This window comes from Acipenser ruthenus, chromosome 13, assembly GCF_902713425.1.
Source record: "Acipenser ruthenus chromosome 13, fAciRut3.2 maternal haplotype, whole genome shotgun sequence".
Lineage (NCBI taxonomy): Eukaryota > Metazoa > Chordata > Actinopteri > Acipenseriformes > Acipenseridae > Acipenser > Acipenser ruthenus.
In genome coordinates, this window is record NC_081201.1 from 22,517,205 (window position 1) to 22,543,149 (window position 25,945).

The window sequence follows — 25,945 nt, forward strand, 5'->3', positions numbered from 1 at the left end:
CTTCTTTTTACAGCCAAGACATAGTGGATTTAACGCCTGTAAAGCTTTTGTCAGGTACATTTTTAAATACAGTTAAGCTAGAAGACAGCAGGTACTGCTTTTTTTTCAAAACTATATATCTTTTCATACTGTATTATACTTATATACTATTTGAGCATTCCATCAAAATATAAGCATATACATTATCTTACAAAAGGAGTGCTTTCACATTTAGTTTACACATTATCCATAAACTTTTTATTACAAAAAACCTATTCACACTGTTTAACAGAAGAAAAAAAATTGTAAAAAAAAGAACCTGTAATAAAACCTGAATTTTAACTAAAGAAACACTGTGTGTGTGTGTGTATATATATATATATATATATATATATATATATATATATATATATATATATATATATATATTAAAACAGGATTATATACCATTACATTGAAAGAGTTAGATATTACCAATAGTGTAACCTATTGATTACTTTTTTTTAAGTAAAATATTATCAAAATACTGATAAAGCTTTTTTTGTTGTTGTTATTGTTTTAATATTATTATAAGTAGTATAGCCCTTCTGGTTTTGAGTATGTTGCATATCTTGTTTCTGAACAACAGAATGATAAACAAAACCTTTGAATCACATATTAAATATTGCCATTGTTTCCCTTTTTATTTTCATCAGTAAAGTCCACTTATAAAACGGTACGGATCAGTGATTCATTATCTCACATTGTAACACCATTTGGAAAGCCTGCTATTTTGTAACTGTAGTGCATATTTATCGTCCTTCAAAAGACCTCTTCTCTCTTCCATTTCCCATCTTCTTCAGCAAGCCCCTATCCCAGACACACTCCGTCCAGCCTTGTCACATCTTACGTTCACTGCCCAGAACTCCTGCATGTTTGGCTCTGAAAGAATGTAGAACATGCGGGGGATTAGAACATAGGTCTCCTGGAATGTTTTGGCTATTGTAAGGTATTTTGTGAATTTAGTGAGTAACATTACAAGGAATCCAGTTTGTGTATCATAATTGGCTTCTGAAAGGCAGCATCCCTTATAAAAGTTTGCCACTGTAAATTTGCACAGTAATTGAGTGCTTTCCCCATGGTTATACTATGCATTTACATAGTTTACCATGGTAAACATGCTGACTATCTTTATGTTTTTACTTTTGAGATATGTGATACCACAAAATAGATTTCAAAGTTGAAACTGCTTTGTGTTGACAAATGAGGTTTTGAAGTAGCATGGAGAGGAGAGTAGATCCTTGAAAGTATTAAAACTCACTAGTGAGGCCAGAGGTATTCATGTTTATTCCCCAGTGCGATCATGGAGTTTCTGTCTCTCCTTGGCAGGTCAGCTGATCCCAGATCGGGCCTGCGTGAGACCAAACAACAATGCCTATTAATCAGCAGCTTTTTAAACATCCTGATGTTTTTCACAGTTTTTTTATTATTATTTTATTATCCCACTGTGCCTTTCACCAGCTTACACTGGAAACACTGCATGCTCTGCCAAAATATGTGTTGTGTTTCGAGGCTGGGTCATGACCGACACCATGTGTGCCAGCTGTGGATGGAAAAACACAATTTCACGTTTTTCATTAAATAAAATAAAGTAAATACAAGTACACAGGAGAAAAATGTCTACTCTGAAAAGCTAATCTTTGTTTTTTATAAGTTATTAAAATGATATTCTTTTTACACTTCCTGCCATTTTCAGAGTGGGGTTTTCACTGCTTGGCAGATGTAACCAGAGTGTACCTGCCCCTGTCTCTTCAAGATGGGCCAATGCCTGAGGCTTAGGAGCCTAAAACTGAGGTCATGTTGTAGGGGTGTGCAGAGAACCCATTACCCGTACTCTTATTCATACACATACTAGGATACCATATACTAATACTCGGTTCAGACATCACAGGAAGAGGGCATGACTAAAACTGAAAAGCTAGTAAATTAACAAAATGAACTGCTAGTACTTAAATAAAGAATTTTGACTGAACATAGAGAATAATGCATGGGGTAGTGTGTGATATGAGAATCGAATGCCCACCCAAGGGGTGGGATGCAGCATAAACCCTGAGGCATGAGAAGCGAGCGAGAGAAGACACTAACTATGTGCGGTACGTCTGGAATTCCTTTACGCCTGGCAGCTCGCGTTGGGGTCGCACTCTGTTGCTGGTGTTAATGAGCACCTGTTTTCCCTGTATAAACCAGCTGTGTATTACGGGAAATATTAACTGGATGCGCCCATTGAAAAAATTGCTCACCAGTTATTATATGTATTTCTTTCACTTCTTTATATTGCAATATCTGTGATGCGCTGGTCCTTCCATCTCACATGGAATACATCTTAAGAGTGACAGTCATCACTGCCAAATTGAGACTGATATAATGTATTTTACATACAAAAACATTGTGCAACCAGTTACTAGTAATAGGCTTTTCATAATCTTAACAATTGCATCAATAGTAATGGTTACTTGTATGATCTGAATACTTGGCACACACCTACGGTTACAGAATTCACCTGTACGTGGTTAAACACACAACAAAAATAGCCTCAGTGGATATGTGAGTTGGAATAGAGAGCCTGGTGGAATAAAGCCCAATTTAAACAAGACAGAATTAGAACTAACTTACCCCTCCCATCTTTAATATGTGAGCACCAATTTTCAAAAGGTGGACAACTTTTGTCAGACTCTTTTTTTGTAACTTTCCCTTTTCATAGAAATCATATCTTTACACAGCCTCTCCCTTTTTCTAACTTGCATGTTTTTAGTCCGATAACAGACACACTGGGGAACAGGTTTATTTGACAGGTGAGTGCATCATGTGGAAATGTGGAATGCTGTTTTTAACTATATCCATTGCATTCTCAGCTGGAAGACACCCAGCTCTCACTGAATCAGAAAAGCCTTTGTCTCTTATTAGAACTTCTTTTGTTTGGAAAATGCCCTCAATCTGTGCTAGCCCTGGCTGTTGGCTTGGACTGGGCATCTGTCACGAATCCTGTTATGTAAAAACTTCCTCACACTTCCCTCTCGGTATGGTTTCAGACCATTAAAGCACAAACCTTTCCAACTACAGCACGCAGTGCACAATATTTTGAAAGCTGATATTGAATATACAGGACAGTAGCTGGATCTAACTGGAGAATTTAGTTTTATTAATTCCCAAAACTGAACAGCTGCAAATCTTAGTATATTCAGCCATCACCCCCATTTGTTACAAAAGACCTAGAACTAGCCATTGCCTCTAGCCTTAAGTTTCAAGGCCTTTTAAGTGTGTAACTATTGATGCCTGGTGCACATGTGTGGTGCACACTGTTAAGTCCAGTCCAGGTCTTTATTCCAACCAGGTCCTAAATTAGTTACCTCAACCTGCTAATCTTCAATTATGAATTGACCAAGACCAGGACTAGAATAAAGTGCCAGTTGTGCACCACTGCCCTACTGGCATGCCTAATTAATACTGTAAAATGTTGCTAGCACATTTCCAATTAAGAAACAACGCCTTTACCTTTAAAAACGTAACACACACTGTAAATACCTGACGCAGACGGCTGGTTAGCATGGTTTCAATGACAACAGGGCAGAAGAGTGACACGTCTCCAGGGGGCTGTTCGCATAACAGATAAAACCAAAGTCTGAATAATCAAGGTAAGATTGTAATGGGGTATTGGGCTTCTCCGGTTCCTATAGGCAGATGGTTCTTCTATACAGGTTTGACTGTAATGACTTACCTGTAGAGCTGTGGGCAGGATCTCTTCAGTGCGTTGGATGACAGCCCCAGTCTGCTCTGGTTTCTAAGCTTTGTCTTCTTCACCAAGTCCTTGACTTTTCCCCAGTGGTGATTTTCACTCTAGAAAGACAATGAGAGCAACATATTAGTGACATTTCTCTATCGGCAGGATGATATGGTTGTGCTCTGTTCTGTTCTTTTCAAGTCAGTCGAATGAAATCCAGCGACAGGAAGTAAACCACAGTTCGCAGGATATCAGCACCCCTGTCATAGATGTGAGGAGGACTTGCATGGACACAGTTAGTGATGAACCTAATGATCCTTGTGAACCCAGTCAGACAAACCAGCATAAGAGAGAAAAGAACCTCAACGGGCACAAGCCTGGAGTTAAATGGCCAAGAGCTTGTGAGAAAACTGCATGGGACACAGTAAACACAGATCTCTGTGTTGCATTGGAAAGATTAAGTGAAACAGTTGAAAAGAAGTTGGATAAATTTGGGGACATCATCTACGCATATGGAAGTGAGAGGTTTGGAGTTGAAAAAAGGAAGGAAAAAGTACAAACTATTCCTGGAAAGTCTAGACGGCAGCAGGAGATTGAACGCTTAGTTAGAGAAAGGAGACAGCTGAGGAAGCAATGGAGAAGAGCAGAACAAAGTCAGAAGGAGGGACTCAATCTCTTACAAAGGGTCATAAAAGATAAGCTTGCAACATTGCGCAGAGCTGAGCGCCTATGGAAACGCTAAAAGAAGGAGCGTGCGAGAGCTAACTTTTATAAAGACCCATTCAAATTTGTAAAGAAGTTATTCACCAGTGAGAAGAATGGCACACTAAAAGCATCTAAGGTTGAGCTGGAGAGATATTTGGAGGAAACACATACAGATTCAAAAAGGCAGGAGCCTATGTCAATTCCGTCAGACATCCCACCTATCAATCCACCAGAATACCAAATGGAGGACTGTGCACCTAAGTGGAAAGAAGTAGAGCAAGCTGTGAAAAAAGCAAGGGCTTCATCATCTCCAGGGCCTAATGGAGTTCCATACAGAGTGTATAAAAGTGCTTCAGGAGTTCTACGAATTCTATGGAAATTGATGAAAGTGGCATGGGAAAAACAGGTTGTACCAAGAGCATGGCGCCGAGCAGGTGGAGTCTTTATACCTAAAGAAAAAGATTCTACAAGCATCAGTCAGTTTCGTCCTATTTCCCTATTAAACGTAGAAGGCAAGATTTTCTTCAGCATTATTGCTCAGAGATTGTCAGCTTACCTATTAAATAACTGCTTCATTGACACTTCAATACAAAAAGCGGGCATTCCAGGTTTCCCAGGTTGCTTAGAACACATCAATGTGATCTGGCAACAAATTCAATCAGCTAAAAAGGAGAGGAAGGAGCTCCATGTGACATTCCTGGATTTGGCTAATGCATATGGTTCAGTGCCACATGAACTACTTTGGGCAGCATTTGATTTTTTCAGTGTACCGATGACAATAACAAATTTAGTGAAAGCCTATTTTGGAGATTTGCAATTCAGTTTTTCAACTTCAGAATTCAGCACTACATGGCAATGCCTAGAGGTTGGAATAATGGCAGGATGCACCATTTCTCCACTGGCTTTTACCATGGCAATGGAAGTAATCATTAGGGCATCAAAATGGGTAGTAGGAGGAGAGCGCTTGGCTTCTGGAATGCGACTACCACCAATTCGAGCATACATGGATGACATGACAACCATGACTACAACAGTAGCCTGCACTAATCGATTATTGGGCAAATTAACCAATAACATTGAATGGGCACGAATGCAATTCAAGCCCACTAAATCAAGGAGCATCTCTATAATTAAAGGCAAAGTAGTAGATAAAACATTCTTCATTAATGGTGAGGCAATACCAACAGTGTCTGAGAAGCCAGTGAAGAGTCTTGGGAGATGGTACAACGGGGATCTAAAGGACACAGTTCGTGTGGGAGAAGTTAGACAACAAGCAGTGGAAGGGTTGAAGAGCATAGACAGCTGCGCTCTACCAGATAAACTAAAACTCTGGTGCTTTCAGTTTGGTCTACTGCCGAGGTTGCTGTGGCCACTGACTGTGTACGAGGTTTCTTTGACAACAGTAGAGAAGCTGGAAGCTTTAATCAGTTCATACATCAGGAAATGGTTGGGAGTTCCATGCTGCCTCAGCAGAGTGGGACTTTATGGTAAAGGAATACTGCAGCTACCAGTCTCTGCTCTAACCGAGGAGTTTAAGTGCACCAAGGTCAGACTGGAAATGACATTAGTAGAGTCACGCGATAAATGCGTAAGGGAGGCAGCACCTGTGTTGAAAACTGGAAGAAAGTGGGCGGCAAAGAAAGCTGTGGAAGATGCAAAGGCTGCCCTTCGAATTGGTGATATCATGGGGCAAGTTCAGCAAGGAAGAGGGGGTCTTGGTTTCAGTTCAGCTCCTCCTACATGGTACAAGGCAGCCCCAGCTCAAAGGAGGAAGCTGGTAGTCAACGAGGTGCAAAAGCAGGAGGAGAGGATGAGGTGTATAAAGGCCATTTCCCAGGCCAAGCAGGGAGAATGGATGAGATGGGAGAGTGTGGAACAACGCAAGATTGGCTGGCAAGACCTATGGTCAATGGAACAGAGCAGGATCAGTTTCCTCATCAGGTCAACATATGATGTTCTCCCATCACCACAGAACCTAAACCTCTGGGTAGGAGAGGATCCCTCATGTCCTTTGTGTTCATCACCTGCAACATTAAGGCACATTTTGACAGGATGTAAAGTGGCTCTAGCCAAGGACGGTTTACTTGGCGCCATGACCAGGTGCTGCGATGTTTGGCCTTAGCATTGGAAGACTAGCGTAACATGACCAATAAGTTGTCACCTGTTCCATCAAAACATTACACACAAATGACAACATTCCTCCGCCCAGGAGAGCAACCACCAAGAAAAGGTGTTAAAACCAATCCTCGCCCAGGACAACTGGAAGCTGCTAGAGACTGGAAAATGCTGGCAGATGTTGGTCAACGGCTTATTTTTCCACCTGAGATTGCCACCACTAACCTTCGACCAGATATTGTCTTGTGGTCTGGATCAGCACGCCTTGTTCACCTGGTAGAGTTAACAGTGCCATGGGAGGATGCTGTAGATGAGGCGTATGAGGAAGAAACTGCGGTATGCTCAACTAGCCACTGAAGTGGAACAGCGAGGATGGAGAGTTCGGGTTTACCCAGTGGAAGTGGGTTGTCGAGGATTTGTGGCACACTCTACAACCCGGTTTCTCAGAGACGTCGGATTCAGTGGCCAAGAGTTGCGTCGCACAGTGAAGAACTTATCTGAAGCAGCAGAGAGGAGCAGCAACTGGCTGTGGTTGAGACGGAAAGATTCTGGCTGGGGATCTCAAGCACAATAGAAAGAAAGAAACGCTGATGTACAGGTAAGTAAGCTGGGCTGAGTTGAGTGGGGGACGGAGGGGGGTGATGCTGGGACGCCTCTTGAGGTGTCGTGGGCTAGTCGACGAAACACTGAGGATGGAAGGTGCCCACTTGAAAACCCCAGAGATGTACCCTACTTAGCTCAATCCAGACGGTTGTCATGCTGATGCGCTGGGGAGGCCGCACTGTGGTTGATCCCCGGAGCCAGCATCGCAGCTGTTGTGTGTGCTGATGCGCCAGGGAGGCAAAATAAGCTGATCCCTGGAGCCAGCATTACACTTCAGCCATTAACACCAGACAGAAGGATATCTACATCATCATATGGAAGGAAACGTAAATGGGTGGAGACACATATGGATCACATTAGTTTACTGTAAAGCTACGTCTTAGTTGGTGCTTATCTTGGCGAGAGCCGAGTTCAAATCAGCATGAAGTTTTAACATCTACTCTCGTGTTATGGAAATCTTGATGTTTGACCTAATATTTTTTTCTTGCTTTACCCATGTTTTGTTACAGCTTTATCCTGACATTTAATCACATTTTTCAGATGTGATTACTCTCCATTCAAGTACTACAGAAGTTGAATAAGTGTATAAAGGACAGGACAGGTGAATCAACCCCAGAGAGAGAGAGAGAGAGAGAGAGAGAGAGAGAGAGAGAGAGAGAGAGAGTGAGAGAGAGAGAGAGTCACGATTGCAGTCACTCTTGTCCCTTGGTTTCTGCATTGGGCTTGGTCACGTCTGGTGTTTTGTTTGGGTTATTCTGATATTTTATGCTTTGTATGTATACTGTTTGATTTGTATTTCACTGATTATTTTCTCTTATTCTGCTTGCCTTGCTTTAAAGGTTTATTTTGTTAGAGTGCACAATTTATTTGTGTTTCTCTTTCTCACAGCTGGGGCTTGACTATCATTCAGTGGAGCGGCTGAGGGGACTAGAGAGTGATCGGGCTTGATGTCTCTCTCTCTCTCTCTCTCTCTCTCTCTCTCTCTCTCTCTCTCTCTCTCTCTCTCTCGTAGGAGGCACATCCATATTTCTATATTTAAACAACATAGAATTCAACCTGTGTTTTGATCTGTTTGTGGTACAATCTTTTAAAGCATTGTGTATAATAAATAAAACTTTGGATGTCGTAGTCGAGATTATACATACTTTAGGCATTTCTAGATTGACAGCTGCTACAGTAAATTCAAGATTACCGGGCATAAAGGTGGAATGACCTTTACTTAATCATGATTTGATATACACAAGTCTTTCCTTTATGGGGAAATTCCTGCCCTCCAAGTAATGATTTGCAAATTGGACCTCCTTTAATCAGATACAATTTGCAGAAAAGTTAAAAAAATAATTGTGTACAACTAATTGATACAATAAAAAGTACCTTCTTTATTATATACACCTGTATAATACAGTATATAGTAGACATTGATATTGATGTGTTACACCCATCTGGAATTTCTTTGTATCGGTTTAAATCCGAAGGCTTGTATTAGATTGCTGGTATCAGATAGTGATGATGTCACATTAATAGTTGCTACACTGTTTAATTGTTTTGATGTAACTATATATTCTAAAACGATAGTACCGGTATAGGGTGCCATGTAGGATAATGATTTTCCTTCACTCAATCTGAGTAAGCCCACTTGTGGATGGTCACTGTGATTCTCTTGTGGAATGGACATCCTGAGCTACAATTGAGCATGAATGTGTCATGCATAACCTCTTACTGCTACAAGCAGTAGCAGCTGTAGTAGTAGTAGTAGCAGTAGCAGTAGTCGTAGTTGTAGTAGTACCTTGCTTTATTTGTCTCACTTCACAGCATAGAGGAAATCTTGTTTTTACAACTGAATGCCACCTAGGCAAAGTGCACTAAAGACAGCTAGAATGCCATACTCCATGGAATATGGGGATCAGGATGCTAGGGTTCTCCTCTGTACAGTGAAACAACAAGGCACTTTTTGTTATTTCAGTTGTGTCGCCACTTGCTAATCACCCCAGACTTGATAAAGACTTGAGAAAGTCTCTCCAGTCAGGCGGATCACTCACCCGTCTCATGGTCTGGGTCTGAGGGAGGGTGCTGGTCAGGGCCTCCTCACTGTCACACCGGTCAGTCTCCACCCAGCTCCTTCGACTCCTCCTCAGTACAGATGCCAGGGGATTATGTCCCGGCTCTGCTTGTGCGTCAGTCCCTAGGAAGGAAGATACAGTCTCTTGAGAGGAACACATGCAGCTTTAGAGAAGAGCAGATTCTTTTTTTGTTGTTGGACAATCTGATAAAACATGTGCAAGAATCACAGGCCCTGGGTAGCTCTGCTAACCCCTGACCCAGTTTTCATGCCAATATTTTTATTGTATTATTAACGAAAATAGCCCTCAAGTAGAACTGAAAGATGGAATGTTTCAATCTTGTTGCATTAAAAAAAATAAACATATATATGTACTATGATAAAAATGACCAATAGCAAGGGACTATTTTGTGAAAAGGTGAGCATTTAATGAAGGGGAGTGTGTATTTATACCAGCGTTATATAAATATGTTTTCAGAGCTGCTGGTAGCATGTCAGCCTCATTAGAGTCTATAGTAGATATGTAGGGATTGTCAGCAAAGTATTGTACAGTATCAAGTTACTTTTTTAAGAAAATGTTGTGACACATTGATGACCCTAATGAATCATTAAATCCTTAGTAAAACAACAAAGATTTTTTCTAAAGGAAGATGCCAGTCACTTACTGCATATTAGGGGCAGAATGACTACTCCAACAGTCAAAGTAAAAATAGTCAACTAGTCACCACTTTAAATCACATATTTGATAATAGCAGGTGTTCTATTTGCGTGCATACATTTTTGTAGCACATTGCTGTTCATGAACTATATTTGCACACTGCTTGGATTTATTATGTTCTAAAACGTAATTTAATATGTAATGGATTGCCAGCCTAACTATACTTCCGTCCTTCAGAAACCACACAATTCACAATAATTTCCCTTTAATTCAAATAGCTGAATATAAATAAAATATTTACATTGCTAGTTCACTACTAGTATAAACTTTAAAAATGCAAAAACACTAGTAAGTTGCTGCTGCTGCTGCTTTGGAATTCAAGCGTGTGATTAGTAGACTTCCAGTATCTGAGGTCACTTTTGTTGTCAGCTAGTTGACTACTTGGTGCTAGCCCAACTGTACACCTTCAATACCCCTCAACATGCACTTGTTTTGATAAAGACTCATTCACTCACCAGCCCTTCTTCAATGAAGGTTATTAATTGTGTTGAAATAACCTGTCTGTCAATTTTGTTTGATCAATGTCTTGTAGGAGCCGAGCTAAGTCCACCTAGTTTATTTTTAGTTGTAACCTACAGAGGGGGGTGTGAGATGTCGCTCCCTGTCATTAGCCCTGAGATAATCTGAGCTGCAGGATCTCAGTGCCCTGGGGCCACCATGCAAGCCAACAACAGTGAAGACACCTCCCATTCCCTAGACATACAGATAAATGCTTTGCTGAGAAGAGGAAGGGTCAGGGTTACAGTGTTAAATTAATAGTAGAGGACAGGCACCCAACATGCCACTATGTAAACAAAAATGCATTTTATAAGTCCCTAATTGAAAATACTAATATAAGTGTAAGTCTAAGTCAGGAATGGTATTTTTTCTTGAATCCATCTCTAAGCTTACAAAGGCACCACACAATTTGGTACAATTATCTGGCAGTTTTGCAGACAGTCAAAAAAGGATTGGATAGCCATGGAAACAGAAACTGCCTAAGCTTGAAGCATCCCCAGGGGCCATAGGCGAACAATAGCATTGCCGCTGCTTGTATCTCTGTGGTTAAATAGATAGCTTTTCTAATTCACCAACTTCCACACCAAAAATGAAACATGCATATCTTGTTAACTAACCTTTCTTCCTCAACCTGTCAGGCCTTCTGGCTATTTCTGGTATTGTTGACAGGTCAGACAGGGTGCTGTTGGACGGCGTCAGGTTGTGGAACTCACTCCTGTGAATCGAATGTCTTTTCAGCTCCTGAAATGCCAAGGTGGCCGCTCCACAGGAACAGTGCTGCAAGAAGTACTCCTACATCAGGAGAGACAACAGAAGAGAAAGGGTTACAGACTGAAAGGGGACCAGTCAGCCAGTTACCAAGTTGTTTCACCTTTAATGAAACTAACATAGGCTATATTTGTAGAAATTAACTTTTGGCGCACCAGGTTAAAGATATCTGTCTTGCACTTCCTGGGTCACTTCACCTGGAAAGCTAAATTGTCTCCACCTCTTCAGGGCCTTCTTTCCTGTCTGTAACCAATCATCAGCTTCCCCTAGTGACTGAATTGGTTTACAAGTAAGATGCTTTGACCCAGAAAACTTGTGTGGGGTTAAATGACCAAGGAAGTAAAGCAGAAACAGACTTCCTGGAAAGTAAGGCAAGGAAACTGTGAACTTTCTTTAACCTAGTGTAGTGCTAGATGTTTTAAAATTAAAATACATGTTTGCTTTAACAGGTGCAATTGAGTAAATTGTTTTGTGAGCTTTAAAAGAAGTTATTGTTGTATTTCAAAGTGCTGTTCTGACTGAGAGGAGAAAATATATCACTGCAGCGAAGTTCACATTCTTCAGTTAAACCAGCATTCATGTGGAGGAGTGAAAGGTTTCTGTTGCTGTCAACATTTCACAGAACACTCTTTCTCAACTCTTTTGTCACTAAAACGGAACTCCCTGTGACCTAACCACAAACATTTTAACTGGATTAAAAGTGCCTGTAGCTAACAAAATAATTCCACAGAAATGAGAAGTCTTTTTATTTTATTTTGTATACGTGTATTTCATTTTAAAAGATGACATCTGGTATTACACTGGGTAAAAGAAAGGCTCCTTGTGCTTGCGTTGCCCTCCAGTAAATCTGTTACACTTGCACTTCCTGAAAGTGCAAGGCTATCTGAAATCAAGAATCAAGACCTGCAAACAGAGATTTATTTAACCTAGTGTAGTACCAGATCTCTTGTTTTAAAATGAAATGTTTGCCATTTGAGACCTATAGTATATCGTGAATGGAGGTACATGGCGTGGGAAATGTATGCAATTATTTGATAGCTACAATCACTATAAAAACAGAGCTATCACATAATCATAGCTGTATCAGACATGTCATTTGTTTCATGTGAACTTCAGACAGTTTTGAGGAGTAACATCACACAGAGAGTGGTGAGAGCATGGAGTAGTCATGTTGTTGAGGCAGAATCTCTTGGATCCTTTAAGACCCACCTTGACAAAGTTCTGAGATCAATCAGCTACTAGGAACCAGACAAGTTTAACAAGGCAAAATGGCCCCCTCTTGTTTATACATTTTTCGTGTTCTTATGTTTTAATTACTGTAATCTGATTACATTTTTCAGTAGCTTGTAACGGCAATGGGTCCCCTTTCTCAAATAGGTAACTAAATGTGGTAACTCATTACATTTTACGTGAAAAAAATAATGTAGTTACTATTAAAAGTTAGTTACATTAAAAAAAGGGCTACGACTAATGCATAACATGGAAATCAGAAAGCGCTTCAACAGTGTACTCTTACAAACACACAATTTATATCATTATGCTAAAAATGGTTTATAAGGAGAGAACAAGTCGTTTCGATAGCTGGATCTTCGAAGAATATTTCTGTAGCCCGACCAAACTGAAAAAAAACATATATGTAAAATATAAACTGTGCTTGAGAAGTAAGTGTAACTGTAACTTGTTACAATTTTGTTCAAGTGACTTGTAACTGTAACTGATTATTTTTTACTTCCCCAGCACTGCCTACAGTATGACTAACCAGCCCCACTGCCTTTGCCAAATGAAATTCCCTCGTTTCATCTCCGCTTCCTTTAAAATGTAATTCCCTCTTTGTCAGAGTTTGGCAGTGGAATCTGGAATTCTGTTCAAGCTAACATTAAACACTTTGGGTTGATAAGAAAGTGGAACTTTAGCAGGTTGAAAAACACAATGTACTGAAATGAAGTTATGTGTAATCTGTTCTTTTTAGTTGAGTAATGCCTTTTTTGTGCTAATGATTATACCTGGTACATAAAGGAAATAACGAAAACATAAGAAAATCTCAGTTTGTAAGAAAAACAGGTTTTATCTTCTCACGGACTACCTTAATAAGATTTAAGTGTAGACTAAATGAGTTTGTCTTTCGCTGCTGTGCTTTTTTTTTAATACCAAATCATATAACCTACTTTAGCGAACCACATAGATGGTTACAAAATGTTGTCTGGAAATGTTCATTAGCATATTCATTTTTAACAAACATAACATTTATATTTCTAAACGTTTACATTTATAATTAATTATATATCCGGACTACCATACATAGAAATATATTAGAAAGTCAATACAAAAGAAAAAAAACATTCCCAGCAGATTTAAGAGTAAGTAGCTTCGTTGTTCTGTTCAAATCATGTGACAGCGTGACTTCGACTCTCCCAGCCACACCTACTCTCATATGTAGAGTATGTGGAGCTGACAGAGTTTAAAGGTCACAGTCACATGATTTGAATGGAATGGGGAAGGCTGTTGAGTGTCAGCATTTCTCCAGGCAAGATCAAAGCAGCTCAAGGCAAGGTGAAGGCAGATTTAGAGAAGCATGATAATAAATCAACACTGAAGCAACAGAACCCAGAACCGCTCAGAATTAAAATGACATTCGAATCTACTTACTGTAATCAACTTTGCAGTACCAAAACAAGATACCAGCAGCACTACCCTGTCGGAACAATATCTGCTGCAGGTGTTGTTGTATTAAAAGACTGCAAACTGTTTGGAAATATATATTGTTTAGCAGCATGAAGACAAGTCCCCTTTGATATCTTTCCTTACTTTTTATTCTTAAAATGTGGGTTATTTACAGATTTTTTTCAAGTAAAAAAAAAAAAGTGTCCTTGTGGTATCTTATCACTTCCTGTGTTGAAGGTCAAATAACCCGATTGCAGAGTGAAACTAACCAGTAGCACAGGAAGTGATTTCGTACAAGACAATGGCTGCAACATTACCTCTCAAGCGTTGCCTTTCAGATAGCTGCATATTCTAAATTTAATTATAATACAATCGAAGAAAAAGGGGACCAGTGGTGATATTTGCTTGTGCTAATTAGACAATGGATTTCAAAACCTTAATTATACCTGCCACATAAAGGAATAATGAAAACATACAAAAAAATAAAATTAGAGTTTGCAAGAAAACCAGATTACAGTATATCTTTTTTTTACGGAACATCTTAACAAAACACTGTGCTGTTTGTTTTAGTAGCATTTCCAAGTATTTTATAACTTAAATGTAGTACTATAGAGGTAGGAGGCACATGCATTAACCCACTGCACCACCTGGTCCAGAATAATTATATATGGGCTAACCCTAATTAACATCACTAGCCTCTCTTTAAAAAAAATGTAAGAAATGTTTTTTTATTGTGTTCACTAGAGTATATGTCTAGTATGTTAGTAGCTTTTGGAATTGATGTGTTCCAGATGACATGTGAAGGCTGTTTTTGTTTTAAGAAGAGGGGTGTAATCGTTATTAGCAAACATATCGGGGCTCCTCCAATCTTCTCTATACATCTGTCCAGGAATGTTTACCATGCCTCTCCCCCCCACACATCAAGCCTCTTACAGCAAAGCTGATCAGATGGATTTGCAGTCTGTTCAGGAGACATTTGCTTTGCCTGGACACACCCATTAACTTTACGAGGCAATCCCATGCTCTGGACATCATCTGTTTCTCATTGTGAACTCAGAGATAGGGCTTTGACATGTGTGTGGAAAAAGAGCACTCTGAAACGAATATTAATTTCAACATTCTTTCCCTACAGGTCTTGAGCATATTCCAGGACACCAGAGAGAGCCTAGAGGGATACAACGTTCTCAGCATTTCAAAATGCTCCACAAATCTTAATGTTGGAGAAACTAGTTATTTCAAAACTAAAATGAAAATATAAACATGGAAGCAGGCCCTATTCACAAAGTTTTAACCATTCAAAACATTTTTTTTTAATTAAATTCATTTTCATATGTATTCAATTTACTTAGAGATTTGTCAGAAATTGTTTCATGCTTACACAACTTCCTTTAATTCCATCAAAACCACAAGAAATTATCCATCAAAACCTCAAGAAAAAAAGCTGGGTGAACCAGGCCCACTCTATATTGGACAATTTCTTATTATTCTTTTACTTTGTTATATTTTCAAGATAACATGTTTGATGTGTAAAAGCCCTGGTAACAAGAAATATATATATATATATATATATATATATATATATATATATATATATATATATATATATTGTATCAAAATGTTAACTCTTACATGTGTATAGTTAAAGTAATTGTAGCTAAAAAAAAAATACCTAAAAATCTTATCTGTTGTGCACTTCTCTAGGGCTTCTACAGGTGTTTTTTTTATATAACACAATCAATTTAATGGACTAAGATGCCGAACCATTACAATTGATAACATCGAAATTCTTAAAGTTGCTATTTTTTACCATCACAGGTAGGTTGGCGTATTTTTCATGGCAGTGAGACTGTTAAAGCAACTCCTACCTCCTTCGTTTGCTTCATCCTGCTCTCTTTGTGTAGGCCGCAGATTTGTTTCTGGAGTTTGAGGTTGTGCTCCTGGAGCTGGCCGATCTTCTCAATGAGCTGGCAGATATGCTCTAGGTATCCCAGGCCAGAGCCGAGCGCCTTCACCTTCCCCTGGTTTACCTGCAACCACACAAGAGATCAGCCTTACAGTAACTGTAGCTAACAAAATAACTTCAGAAATCTTACCTGTCTTGCGCTTCTAATAGCTAAATAGTGTTTAATTCAGTATAATGAATGTATGTGCATAGCAGAGAACATCTGTGGAACTAATTTGTTAGCTACAATTAGTGTAACAAAATCGTCAACCACAACGGCAGTACAACAGTTCAGTACTTGGGGTAATGGTGGAGAACTGGCACACATGCTTTTTAAAGCGATTGTCGCTTACAACATAATTCCATCAATCATGCCTGTTGTGCACGTCTGTTCATTTTAAAGGTATCACACATGTTACAGAAAACACGTATTTTTTTTTATTTTAAAACACGCTATCTGGTAAAACACTCGGTTAAAGGAATCTATGTTTGCAAAACATGCTTTCAGATTGCGTTGTACTTCCTTGGTCATTTCCCTACCCAACCGCTTATTTCCTATCATTAACCAACCAGCTGCTTACCCATATTGACTGACATGCTTTCAGCCAGTAACAACACACAGAAAACACTGCTGAGTGAAATTACCAAATAGAAGTGTAACAGATTTCCTGAGAGTAAGGCTTGGAAAATGAGAACTTCCTTTAATCTAATGTAGTACCGGAAATATATGTTTTAAAATGAAAATACGTGTTTGCTGTAATATGTGTTTCTTTCAAAACTGCACATTTGAGACCAATGTAGCTTATGGACATGGAAAAGACAAGACACCACAAGTATCACATTGATTTGAATCCATACACACTAGTAATCCATTGCAGTTCCTTGTCAGTATCAGTGTGCAATATTTGTTCCAAACCCATTGTGTTGCCTTTGCTGTTGTGGTCTGCAACTGCTAATAGCGCTCGGGATTCTGAAGGATAATCACTAGTATAATAGTATCCAAATTGTGTTTTTCAACCTTTTCTGGAAGAGTAACTTCAATACAGCTGGACACAGTAAAGCATGATATCTTTAGAAGGCAGGTTGAAGTCCTACACTGACAAATTCCAGCTGCCTGCCAATGTTTTACAGCTTCTGGACCAAAAAATGTGTTTAATCAAAACCAGCATTGTGTTCTATGAGACAGGCATGCAGCACATTATGCAACATAATTCACAAACTCACTCCCCACCACTTTCTTTGCATTGAATTTAAGAACTGTGGTGCAATACTGGGTGAGATTAATCAAAACAATGACAACTGACCCCACTCCCTAAAAACGGGACCCTCTTTATCAAGGGAAATGTCAAACAGGGTTTTAACCCTTTCATGTATGAAATATTGAAAACACCTGAAAAAAAATGTTTTTAAATTTTTTTTTCAATTGCTTTATATTGGGAAGAAATAACATCCTCATACGAGGTCATCAAGCATTTGAGTCTTCCACATGTGCCCATATAAAGATAGAAGAATGTTTTTTTTTTTTTGGATCTGTCCCCATATTGGTCGCCATGCATGAAAGAGTTAAAATCTAAACATTTCTCTACCTGAACAAAACAGACATGAATCACTGTCAGCCCTGGAGAGTCCAGCGAAGAGCAACCATACTAATCCCAAGCGTAAAAGGTATGAGTTTGCGACAGAGATAAATTTATTGGTGATAAATCTCTCTCCCGACCTGTGAGGGCACTGTGTGAAGGGAACAGAGTACCCTGGACTGGATGGCCAGACAATTCATTCCCAGGGTTAGAAGGAAGTCAATCATCTAGAAAGGTGGTGGAGCTACGATACACTAAATCATCGACCTGGAAGGGAAACGACGTGGCAGCCGCGGATTGGAGGAGCAGTTGCACTAGTTAACCAAGGGGTCATGATTGACGGTACAAAAGGGGGTGTAGCGAAGTGATCTGTTCCTTGTTATGGTTACGCTGAACCAGAAGGAAAGACGTGTGTTATTATCATGAGTGTTTTGTTTGTTTTGTCATTATTAAATATATTGTTTGTTGTTATTTAGACGGCTGACACGATCTGGAGCTGTCGCCAGAGGCCGGCACAAACCCAGACTACTCTTCACTTTGTTTCACGAATAACTGTATTTACACCACAAGCACTTTAGCACTCACTGCGGACTTGTGTTTTGTGTTACGTGTGGGTGTATAAGATTGGGACTATTATTTCGGGACCAACCCGTGGATTAAAACAGTGCAATACACACCGCTGTATTGCCTGTTTCTCATTGTTATTGTTTACTTCCGTTTTGTCATCAGACTTTGGATTATAAAAATAAATAACATTGCACCTGGATTACCGTTGTCTGTCTTTTCATCGATCACTGCTGCATTCCTGCACCTGCACACTGTTAACCACATTGCCACAGAGTTATGAAAACAAAGCAGTGTAAGGAGACCTTATTGAAGTTTTTTTTTTTTTTTAAATGTAGTGTAGACAGTTTTGGGACAGAGGGTAGGAGGAAAATTTTTACAAGGAGCGTGGTGAGCGTATGGAAAGGATGACCAAGCCACATTGTTTAGTTTCAGGCATCAATCATCTACTGGAACCAGATGAGACTTGATGGGCCAGATGGCTCGTTTGTATCTCATGTTTCTTATCTAAACTTAGTAATTGAGTGTATATTACTGAATTTACTGTATGAAAATATAGCAGGGCCTTAACTTTAAACTATATAATTGATCACAGTGAAGTGATTTCTTGACCCCTTAAAATACAAGTGAAAAGGGGGTTATCTGAAGTCATTGTTGGTTTATTTTGGTGGCATCTTTGATGGTCTTATCAATTACAGTTGACAGTGAATGGAACAATTATGGGGGACATATCCCTACAGTGAATCCTGTACACTGTGCTTTGATGTAAAGTTTTATAACTAATGTCTAGTGTATAGTGGTATACTATCCTGGTTTCTGGGGCAGCACTAATTTGCACATGCTTTCAGTGAATGCGTTGAGAGTATTTGAGGTTAATGGCAAACATTAGTCTGCCTTTGCAGAAGAGAAGCTTGGAATCAATCAGACTCCCTGTCTTTACAAGGAAGACACCCCATTAGACAGGATGGCTCAGATATTGCTTGGACATATTATTAAACGTGGTGAAATTTCCAAAATCTCCTCAATATGTCTGTGTCTGTTTTCTGCAGTTTTCCTACTTGCTTGACCACAAACACTGATAAACCTGTGCTAAACAGCGGTGCAGTGTAAAATCTGAAGACACCAGAGTGCCACTAAAATATAGATTTTCTTAAATAATAATTATACAAATTCACATTGTATTTGTATACTGAACTTCTAGTTACACATATAATAGGTACAGTAATGCATTTATCTCATTTCAACACACAGTTGTAGTCGATGCACTGCTGCTGTCGTCTTTGTCAGCATTTCATTTTAGCATCAATCATTTACTATTTTCGGGCATCAATCATTTACTGGAACCAGTAAGCACTGGTAGTAAGCAACGTACTTCCCAAGTTTCATCACAAATGTATAAGCAGTTGTCTAGAAAAATGTAAGCATGACAGAAAGACAGACAGGCACCTGCATATGTAGTCAGGTTCTGATTCTGACTATAAAGTGTGACAAACTGTATATATGAATCACAACAATAAGAAAGCCTGTACACTACAGAAAACACATTCTTGACAATCACCATGGCAAAAAACTATATTTTGTGGGTAAAACGAAGAACAATTGTCCTACCTAGTCATACTGATTTGTGAAATAATATTTAAAGTACCACCTCAATTGAACCTAAGATAACACCACAGATAAGCCAGTATACAATGTTTGTATTATTAAAATAGACCACAAATACGTTGTAACAACGCATGCTTAAGAAAGGTACAGGTATTAAACTGTTAATGATTACACCACAGATGTTCTTAGAATAGAACAAAAGGGGGTATTTTAACAAATATTTATATAATGATTGCATTCCAAAGATTTCCAAACAAAAGCAGGAAGTGCTACCAGGTTGGTTTCCCAAAGCACAAATTCCATATGGCCCAAGTCATGTGGCTTCCTGTCCGTTCAGCCCCGTGACAAGCAGTTCGTGGAAACCAACTCCGAACAATGGAGAGAAACATGACGAGATGTCTAATGAGAATTGTGTGTGGAATTCTGTTCTCACTTGGTTTCTGGTTTCAATCTTTTGGTCAGTTGTGAAACAGGCAGGGAAGCTGTTTCTAAAGCTTCCAGTTCCCTTTGGTTTCCTTTCCTGATCACTGATAATCTGGAAGAACCATTCTTAGCTTTCAAGTTGTTATATGTGAACAGTGTTGGAGATTAACGCAATACTGTAATCGATTACATTTTTCTGTAACGGTTCCTTTTTCAGAGAGGTAAAAAATGTGGAAATGCTATATATGGTATGTGAAAAAATAACAATTACTTTTAGTTACATTAAAAAGGACTACAGCTAATGCATAACACAGAAGTGCATCAACAGTGCAAGTCAAACCTTGCATGTCACATGAATGGGCTTTTTATACCATCTTGCTAGAAAATGGTGTCAGAGAAAGAGTAAGGTTTCAACCTGACCAAACAGAAAAAAAACATCTCTGTAAAATGTAAACTGTGCCTGAGAAGTAATTATTTGTAACTGTAACTAGTCGGAGTTTTTTTTGTCAAAGTAGTAAATTATTGTAACAAGTAGCATTTGTGTTCAAGTAGCTTGTAACTGTAACGTATTGAGTTTTAAAAATGACTTCCCCAACACTGAATGTGAATTGAATTTTGTTTAACTTTGATCCTGTTTTTGCTCCTGATTTTATTTATATTCAGGAGACACCTGCCACAACAATGGGTGTAGGGCCACCCTGAGCAACCAAATTCTTGAAATTGTTCTGGAGGGATACGTGACATCTCCTCATTGAAGTAGGGAGTGGAAATCTGACGCAGGATCTTTTCCCCAGAATGGTCTGTAGAGTCTATTGAGAAGTGGACGGTATGATTGATTCTCCTTTGTGTTTGTGCTGTTTTGGAAAGTCTATAGCTTGCCACACTGGCCATTTACAGCAGTTGCAAATTCTGACTCTAATGGCCACACAATCACAGGAATCCGACCTCCTCTCCTCCAAAAGAATCAATGACAGCCACCCCCTGGCAAGATCAAGGCTTGGGAACTGACCCTGGGAATTCTATGGCAAGCAGGCTTATTTTAAATAAAGGTTTACAATGTAAATTTGCGCATTGTGAATGAAGTGAATGGCAATCATGTGGTCACGTAGTATTTGAGGAGTGTGGATCAGTGAATTAGAGGTGGTAATTATTAAGACTGTTTATGAGTTCTTCTATACAGTCAGATTAAGTAAACAAAACCTAATTAAGGTTCCAGTCAAAAATCTATTTGTGTTTGAGATTTTGTGGCTCTTTAAGGGCCTACTGCAGGTCGTGTGGCTCTTTAAGCCAAAAAGGCTTGACAGCTCTAAACACCATATTGCATGGCACATGCTGTAGAACTGTGACAGATGTGTATTAATCAGTTAATACTTGAAATGGGAACTTACTAGAGAAAAATACACCACAAGTACCGAAAAATGTCCAAGTTAATGTTAAAAACAGGCCTCACTGAATTTTAATTTGTAACTGTGTAGCACATACGTGATATCATTGGGGAAATACATTTCTGGGACTGAGCATCAGCATGTCGATGATAAGGCTTTGCAGAAATTCCAGTGTTTTCTGCAAGTGACGTGTGAGCAGAGAGTTCTCATCAGTCTTCCTTAGGGCCCCCCGCCCCAAGAATCAAGTTGAAGGGAAAGGGTCATCCTGACAACGCCCTTCACATCCTCCCCCTCCCTCCTCACTCTTAGTTAAAAATTCCAATTCCTATTTCTGTTTCTGTCTATTACCTTCAGTTGACTATTGGTAAGGAATGAAGCAAAATGTGACACAGTTACAGGAAAATGCTTTAAGATTTAAGTAAAAAAAAACACACCATGTGACAGCGATAGTGTTTATTGCAACATAGGTACTGGAGGGAAAATAAATACAATTTATAGTGCTATTTACAAAGAAAATAATCATTACTGTATAGTACTTTAGTAAGCTTTGCTTATTTTAGTTTACAAGGGTTTTCTGAGAGAATGTAGTTTCTTACACAAATGTATTGTATAACCTCTCTAGTCGCTATATGTTTTTTCAAGGTATCGGTTAAGGCAACTTCTCGAACTCCACACAAACTGTTTTAAAATTTCTAAAATTAAACAGTGAACGAAGGGTATATATTATATTATTGTTATATTATTGCCTTTGTTCAAATACTGTTTTTTTTTTGTGTTCAGTATAAATAAGCTGTCTGGGGTTTATCTCGTGTTTCAATGTGTGGTGGTGTTAAAAGCTTTTTTGTGCTCCAAATAATTCAAAACATTACAACATATTTCAATTTAAAAAACAAAAAATGATATTGATTTTCAAGAATCATCAACAGAAAATGTTTTTAAAGGTGTAACTCAAGATATATCTATCAGTGAGGAAAGTGTACAAAAACCTAGAACTTTCACTCTCAGTGATTATGCCTTCTGCCCGTCTTTGATTATCCACTCTCCTTCAATGAAACACTGTTAGATAAAGCGTGAGTTAAATCTGAATGACTCGCAGGGTACATTTTACCTTGTCTTCAATTTCTACTGACACCAAATTTTTCACAAATCTTGCTACTAGGTTTTCCAATCTATATTCATGAGGAACAAAACTTTCAATTATAAACTAAAGGTGTATTTCCTGTGTACTTTTAACTAAATAATGACTTAAATATACAATTGACCATAATATTATGGTACATAGAGTCTCTCACAAGGGGTCTATTCAATTAATCGAAGTAGCTGTGTTTCTACACTAAATACTGTAAAGACAAACGCATGCTGTTGAACATTCGACTGGGCCTTCGTCTCTTTATTAATTATTGAAACAATGCCACGCAAGTCATAGATCCCATTCGCCTACACATTAAACTAAAGATTTGAAACAGCTGCTGGATTTCCTTCCTTGTCATCCAATTAACTATGATATAGTATATTATTGCATTCCAATAGAATGGTGCGTCATTGCCACATCTTACTGGATGAACCAACTACATTGGTGTTGATGCATCCACCAGTTGTATTGTAATTGTCTTCCAAAGTGTGTTTGCCAAAATGTGTATAGAAGGAAATGGGTTGTGTGCTGATGTAAAGCTGACAGGACACACCTGCTAAGAGTCATACGATAGAGGGGAAAATTAAAGAACAATAATTGAGGTCATTTACTACCATTAGCATGGGCTGGGGCTATTCATAGACAAAACTACTATCAGGATGGCCAAACTTTGTTATTCTAGCATTACTGACTGCTATTAATTGTTTTATACTGTATACCGCATTGGGACTTTTGAAATTGTTGTATATTTTCCATATTGCCCTACCCACTTTGCATATTAGGGTTACAGAAAATGTGCAGAATGTATTCCTGTGTAAAAGGAGAGGCAGCAGGTATTGTTGTAACTTGACTTACTCTAGCATCTCACTCTGTCAATGAACACTGATTAGTTATGTTGGGGATTGAAATTCCTATTGTTGCTGTAGCTGTTTGCTTTTTGCCCTGTGGGAGTTTTTATTTGTTTGAGTGTACAATTGCTGTACAATTATACCTACATGCATTTTTGTGCTGGCCTTGGCTGAAAACAAAGTGTCAATTTTTTTTTTTTACTCAAATTGTAGGGTACATGACCCATATCTTCAAACCTCTCCACTGATCCCACTGGCCGCTGTGATGAAATCCAATACCACATCAGTGATTAATCACATATTTTCTGTTTACACAACTCGGCTTGAGCTTTTGTATGGAATTCCACCTGGTATTTCGAAAGTTGAATGATTAAATTACTTTTCTTCTAAGGTAATTCATACCAGACAATCATTCATGTTTATAAACAGTGGAAAGCTATTACACTGGTTAAACTTTCTCTGCCATTTTTAGAAGGCCCTACATGATTCACCATGAAATAAAACTAAATTTTTAGCAATGCTTTAAGAAAATTCACATTTACATAAGAACAGAAGGATATCTACGAACTAGAATAGGTCATTAAGCCCATCAAAGTTTGCCCAGTTCGCATTAGCTGGTTGATCTCGAAACTGTCAAGTCTGGTCTTAAAGGATCCCAATAATTGAGAATCAACAACATGGCTGGGTAACCTATTCCATATCTTATATGTGCAAAGAAACGTCTCCTACTCTCTCTCCTAAATCTTAAACTTAATTTCCAGCTTCCTCTGGTCCTGGTTTCTATGCTGCATCTGAAGTGTTGGCTAGGGTTGGTCAAGTCCTTTTCATATTTTAAGACTTCAATCAAGCACCTCCTAATTCTTATTTGTTCAAGGGTAAATAAATTCAGTGCCCTCAACCTCCATTCCTCTAAGCTTGGATTAGCCAGGCTGCTCTTTGCTGGACTCTCTCCATGGCCCAATGTCTTTTTTGTATTGAGGAGACAAGAACTGAACACAGAATATTAAGTGGACTTTGATTTGTACTCAACACCTGTGATGCTTTAATATCTTGAATAACTTTCTTTAATCGTTCATAACTGTTGCGTTTAGAATAACGAGTACAGTGCTAAATGAGGAAACCCTGACTGAATTTAGCACCCTACTGTATAAGCTATTGTATTGTGGGCTAAAAAACATTTTGTGGTTAAAAATATAGACGTGCCACTTGTTTCTATAATTTTCTTGTGGAAACTAATGCGAATCTCAGAACAGCAGGAGCTCTTAAAAAAAGCATGTAATGAAAAACTAGTATTAGTGTGACGGCTGCAGTGGACAACAGGTTACATGGGGTAGAGCCGGGTTTTACTTATAACCAATCTGTAATCAAGCAACTAGCACCTGCCCTGTTCTTGATAGTCTGCTATTGATAGTCTGCTATTGATAATCTGCTGTTGATAATCTGATGTTGGTAGTCAGCCATTTCAACCTCCCCCTGCCTCTGTCTTTTTGGACTCAACTCTTCAGTTCAGTGTTTGCTTTGGTGGGCAACTTTCAAGCATTACATCATCACGGGGGTAAGGGTTGTTACTATTACATAGTGTAAGCCTAACCGATACAGTGACTGCCTAACTATTTTCCTAGTTTTTTGTAGGGGCCATTTCTGCTGCCAACATGTATATAAATAAAGCTTCTTCAAGCTATTTATAACAATGCTAACAAAAGTTAAATTCATATTGGCTACATATTGGCACTATTTAATGCTTATAATAAATTGCACTTAATGTAACTGTAGCTTTTGTGCTGTGTGTGTAAGTATGGGGGGGGGGGGGGGGGGCATATGAAATCGTTTAAACTTTATAATGTAACATTTGAGCATTTACACTAGCCTATTATTGCATGAATGTCTTACTGCCTATGTAGTACACACTTCAGTACCAGAAGGTTTTGACACTTCAAAACCGAATTTGTTCCACAGTTCAATATCCTTGTAGGCAGCAAAATGACCACTTCGTTTATTTTCGTTTATTCGTTTATACATTCCTCTATAATTCCACAAATAGTGCTGAAAAGTAGGAAACTTCTCTGAAACAACAGATAGCACACTTTTAGATATTTTAATAAAAATACTTACAAATCTAACTGTGTTTTATGAAGCTCTACTATTTATTGGGCACTAAAGATGAAGGGAGGTGGAAAGGTACAGTAACTGTTTTTTGTTTTCCTTTTTTTGGGGGGGGGGGGGGGGTTGTTTACTTTGTAGTAGCCGCACTGATAGCCTGCCAGAGTAAATGACAGGTTTAATAACAAAAATGCATCTGTGTGTCCCTCCAAGTCAATTGTCTAAGCTGAAAAAAAATCAGATTGTAGAAAGTCTTTGAACCAACCATGTTTGAAGAAACCCAAACGTATGGGTAACAGAGCTTCATTTTACTCCACGAGGAATTACCTTATTAGCTTCAGTGACAAGTGATGATAAAGCTTGAATTTACAAGCCTGTATGCCGACTTTCCTGTCAGCACTACACGTTAATGTTAGCCATGAAGAGTTAGGAAGAGGGAGGAGGGGGCTTGAAATCTAGCCAATACTCTGCAAACAATAGCAGCTATATGAAAGAGTCTTTATCAG

At 38.7% G+C, this 25,945-nt stretch overlaps 1 protein-coding gene across 1 annotated transcript in view; it reads right to left on the reverse strand.

The window, feature by feature from the left end:
- Positions 1–641: 641 nt before the first annotated feature.
- LOC117418112 (uncharacterized) overlaps positions 642–25,945 on the reverse strand; it is a 48,231-nt gene continuing 22,927 nt past the window's right edge. The window contains exons 3-8 of the mRNA XM_034030718.3: positions 15,729–15,890; positions 11,052–11,226; positions 9,199–9,341; positions 3,734–3,852; positions 1,280–1,369; positions 642–900 (exon numbers count right to left, since the gene is read on the reverse strand). Coding sequence (XP_033886609.1) covers position 900; positions 1,280–1,369; positions 3,734–3,852; positions 9,199–9,341; positions 11,052–11,226; positions 15,729–15,890 — 690 coding nt within the window. The 3' untranslated portion in view covers positions 642–899. The remainder of the gene's footprint in view (positions 901–1,279; positions 1,370–3,733; positions 3,853–9,198; positions 9,342–11,051; positions 11,227–15,728; positions 15,891–25,945) is intronic.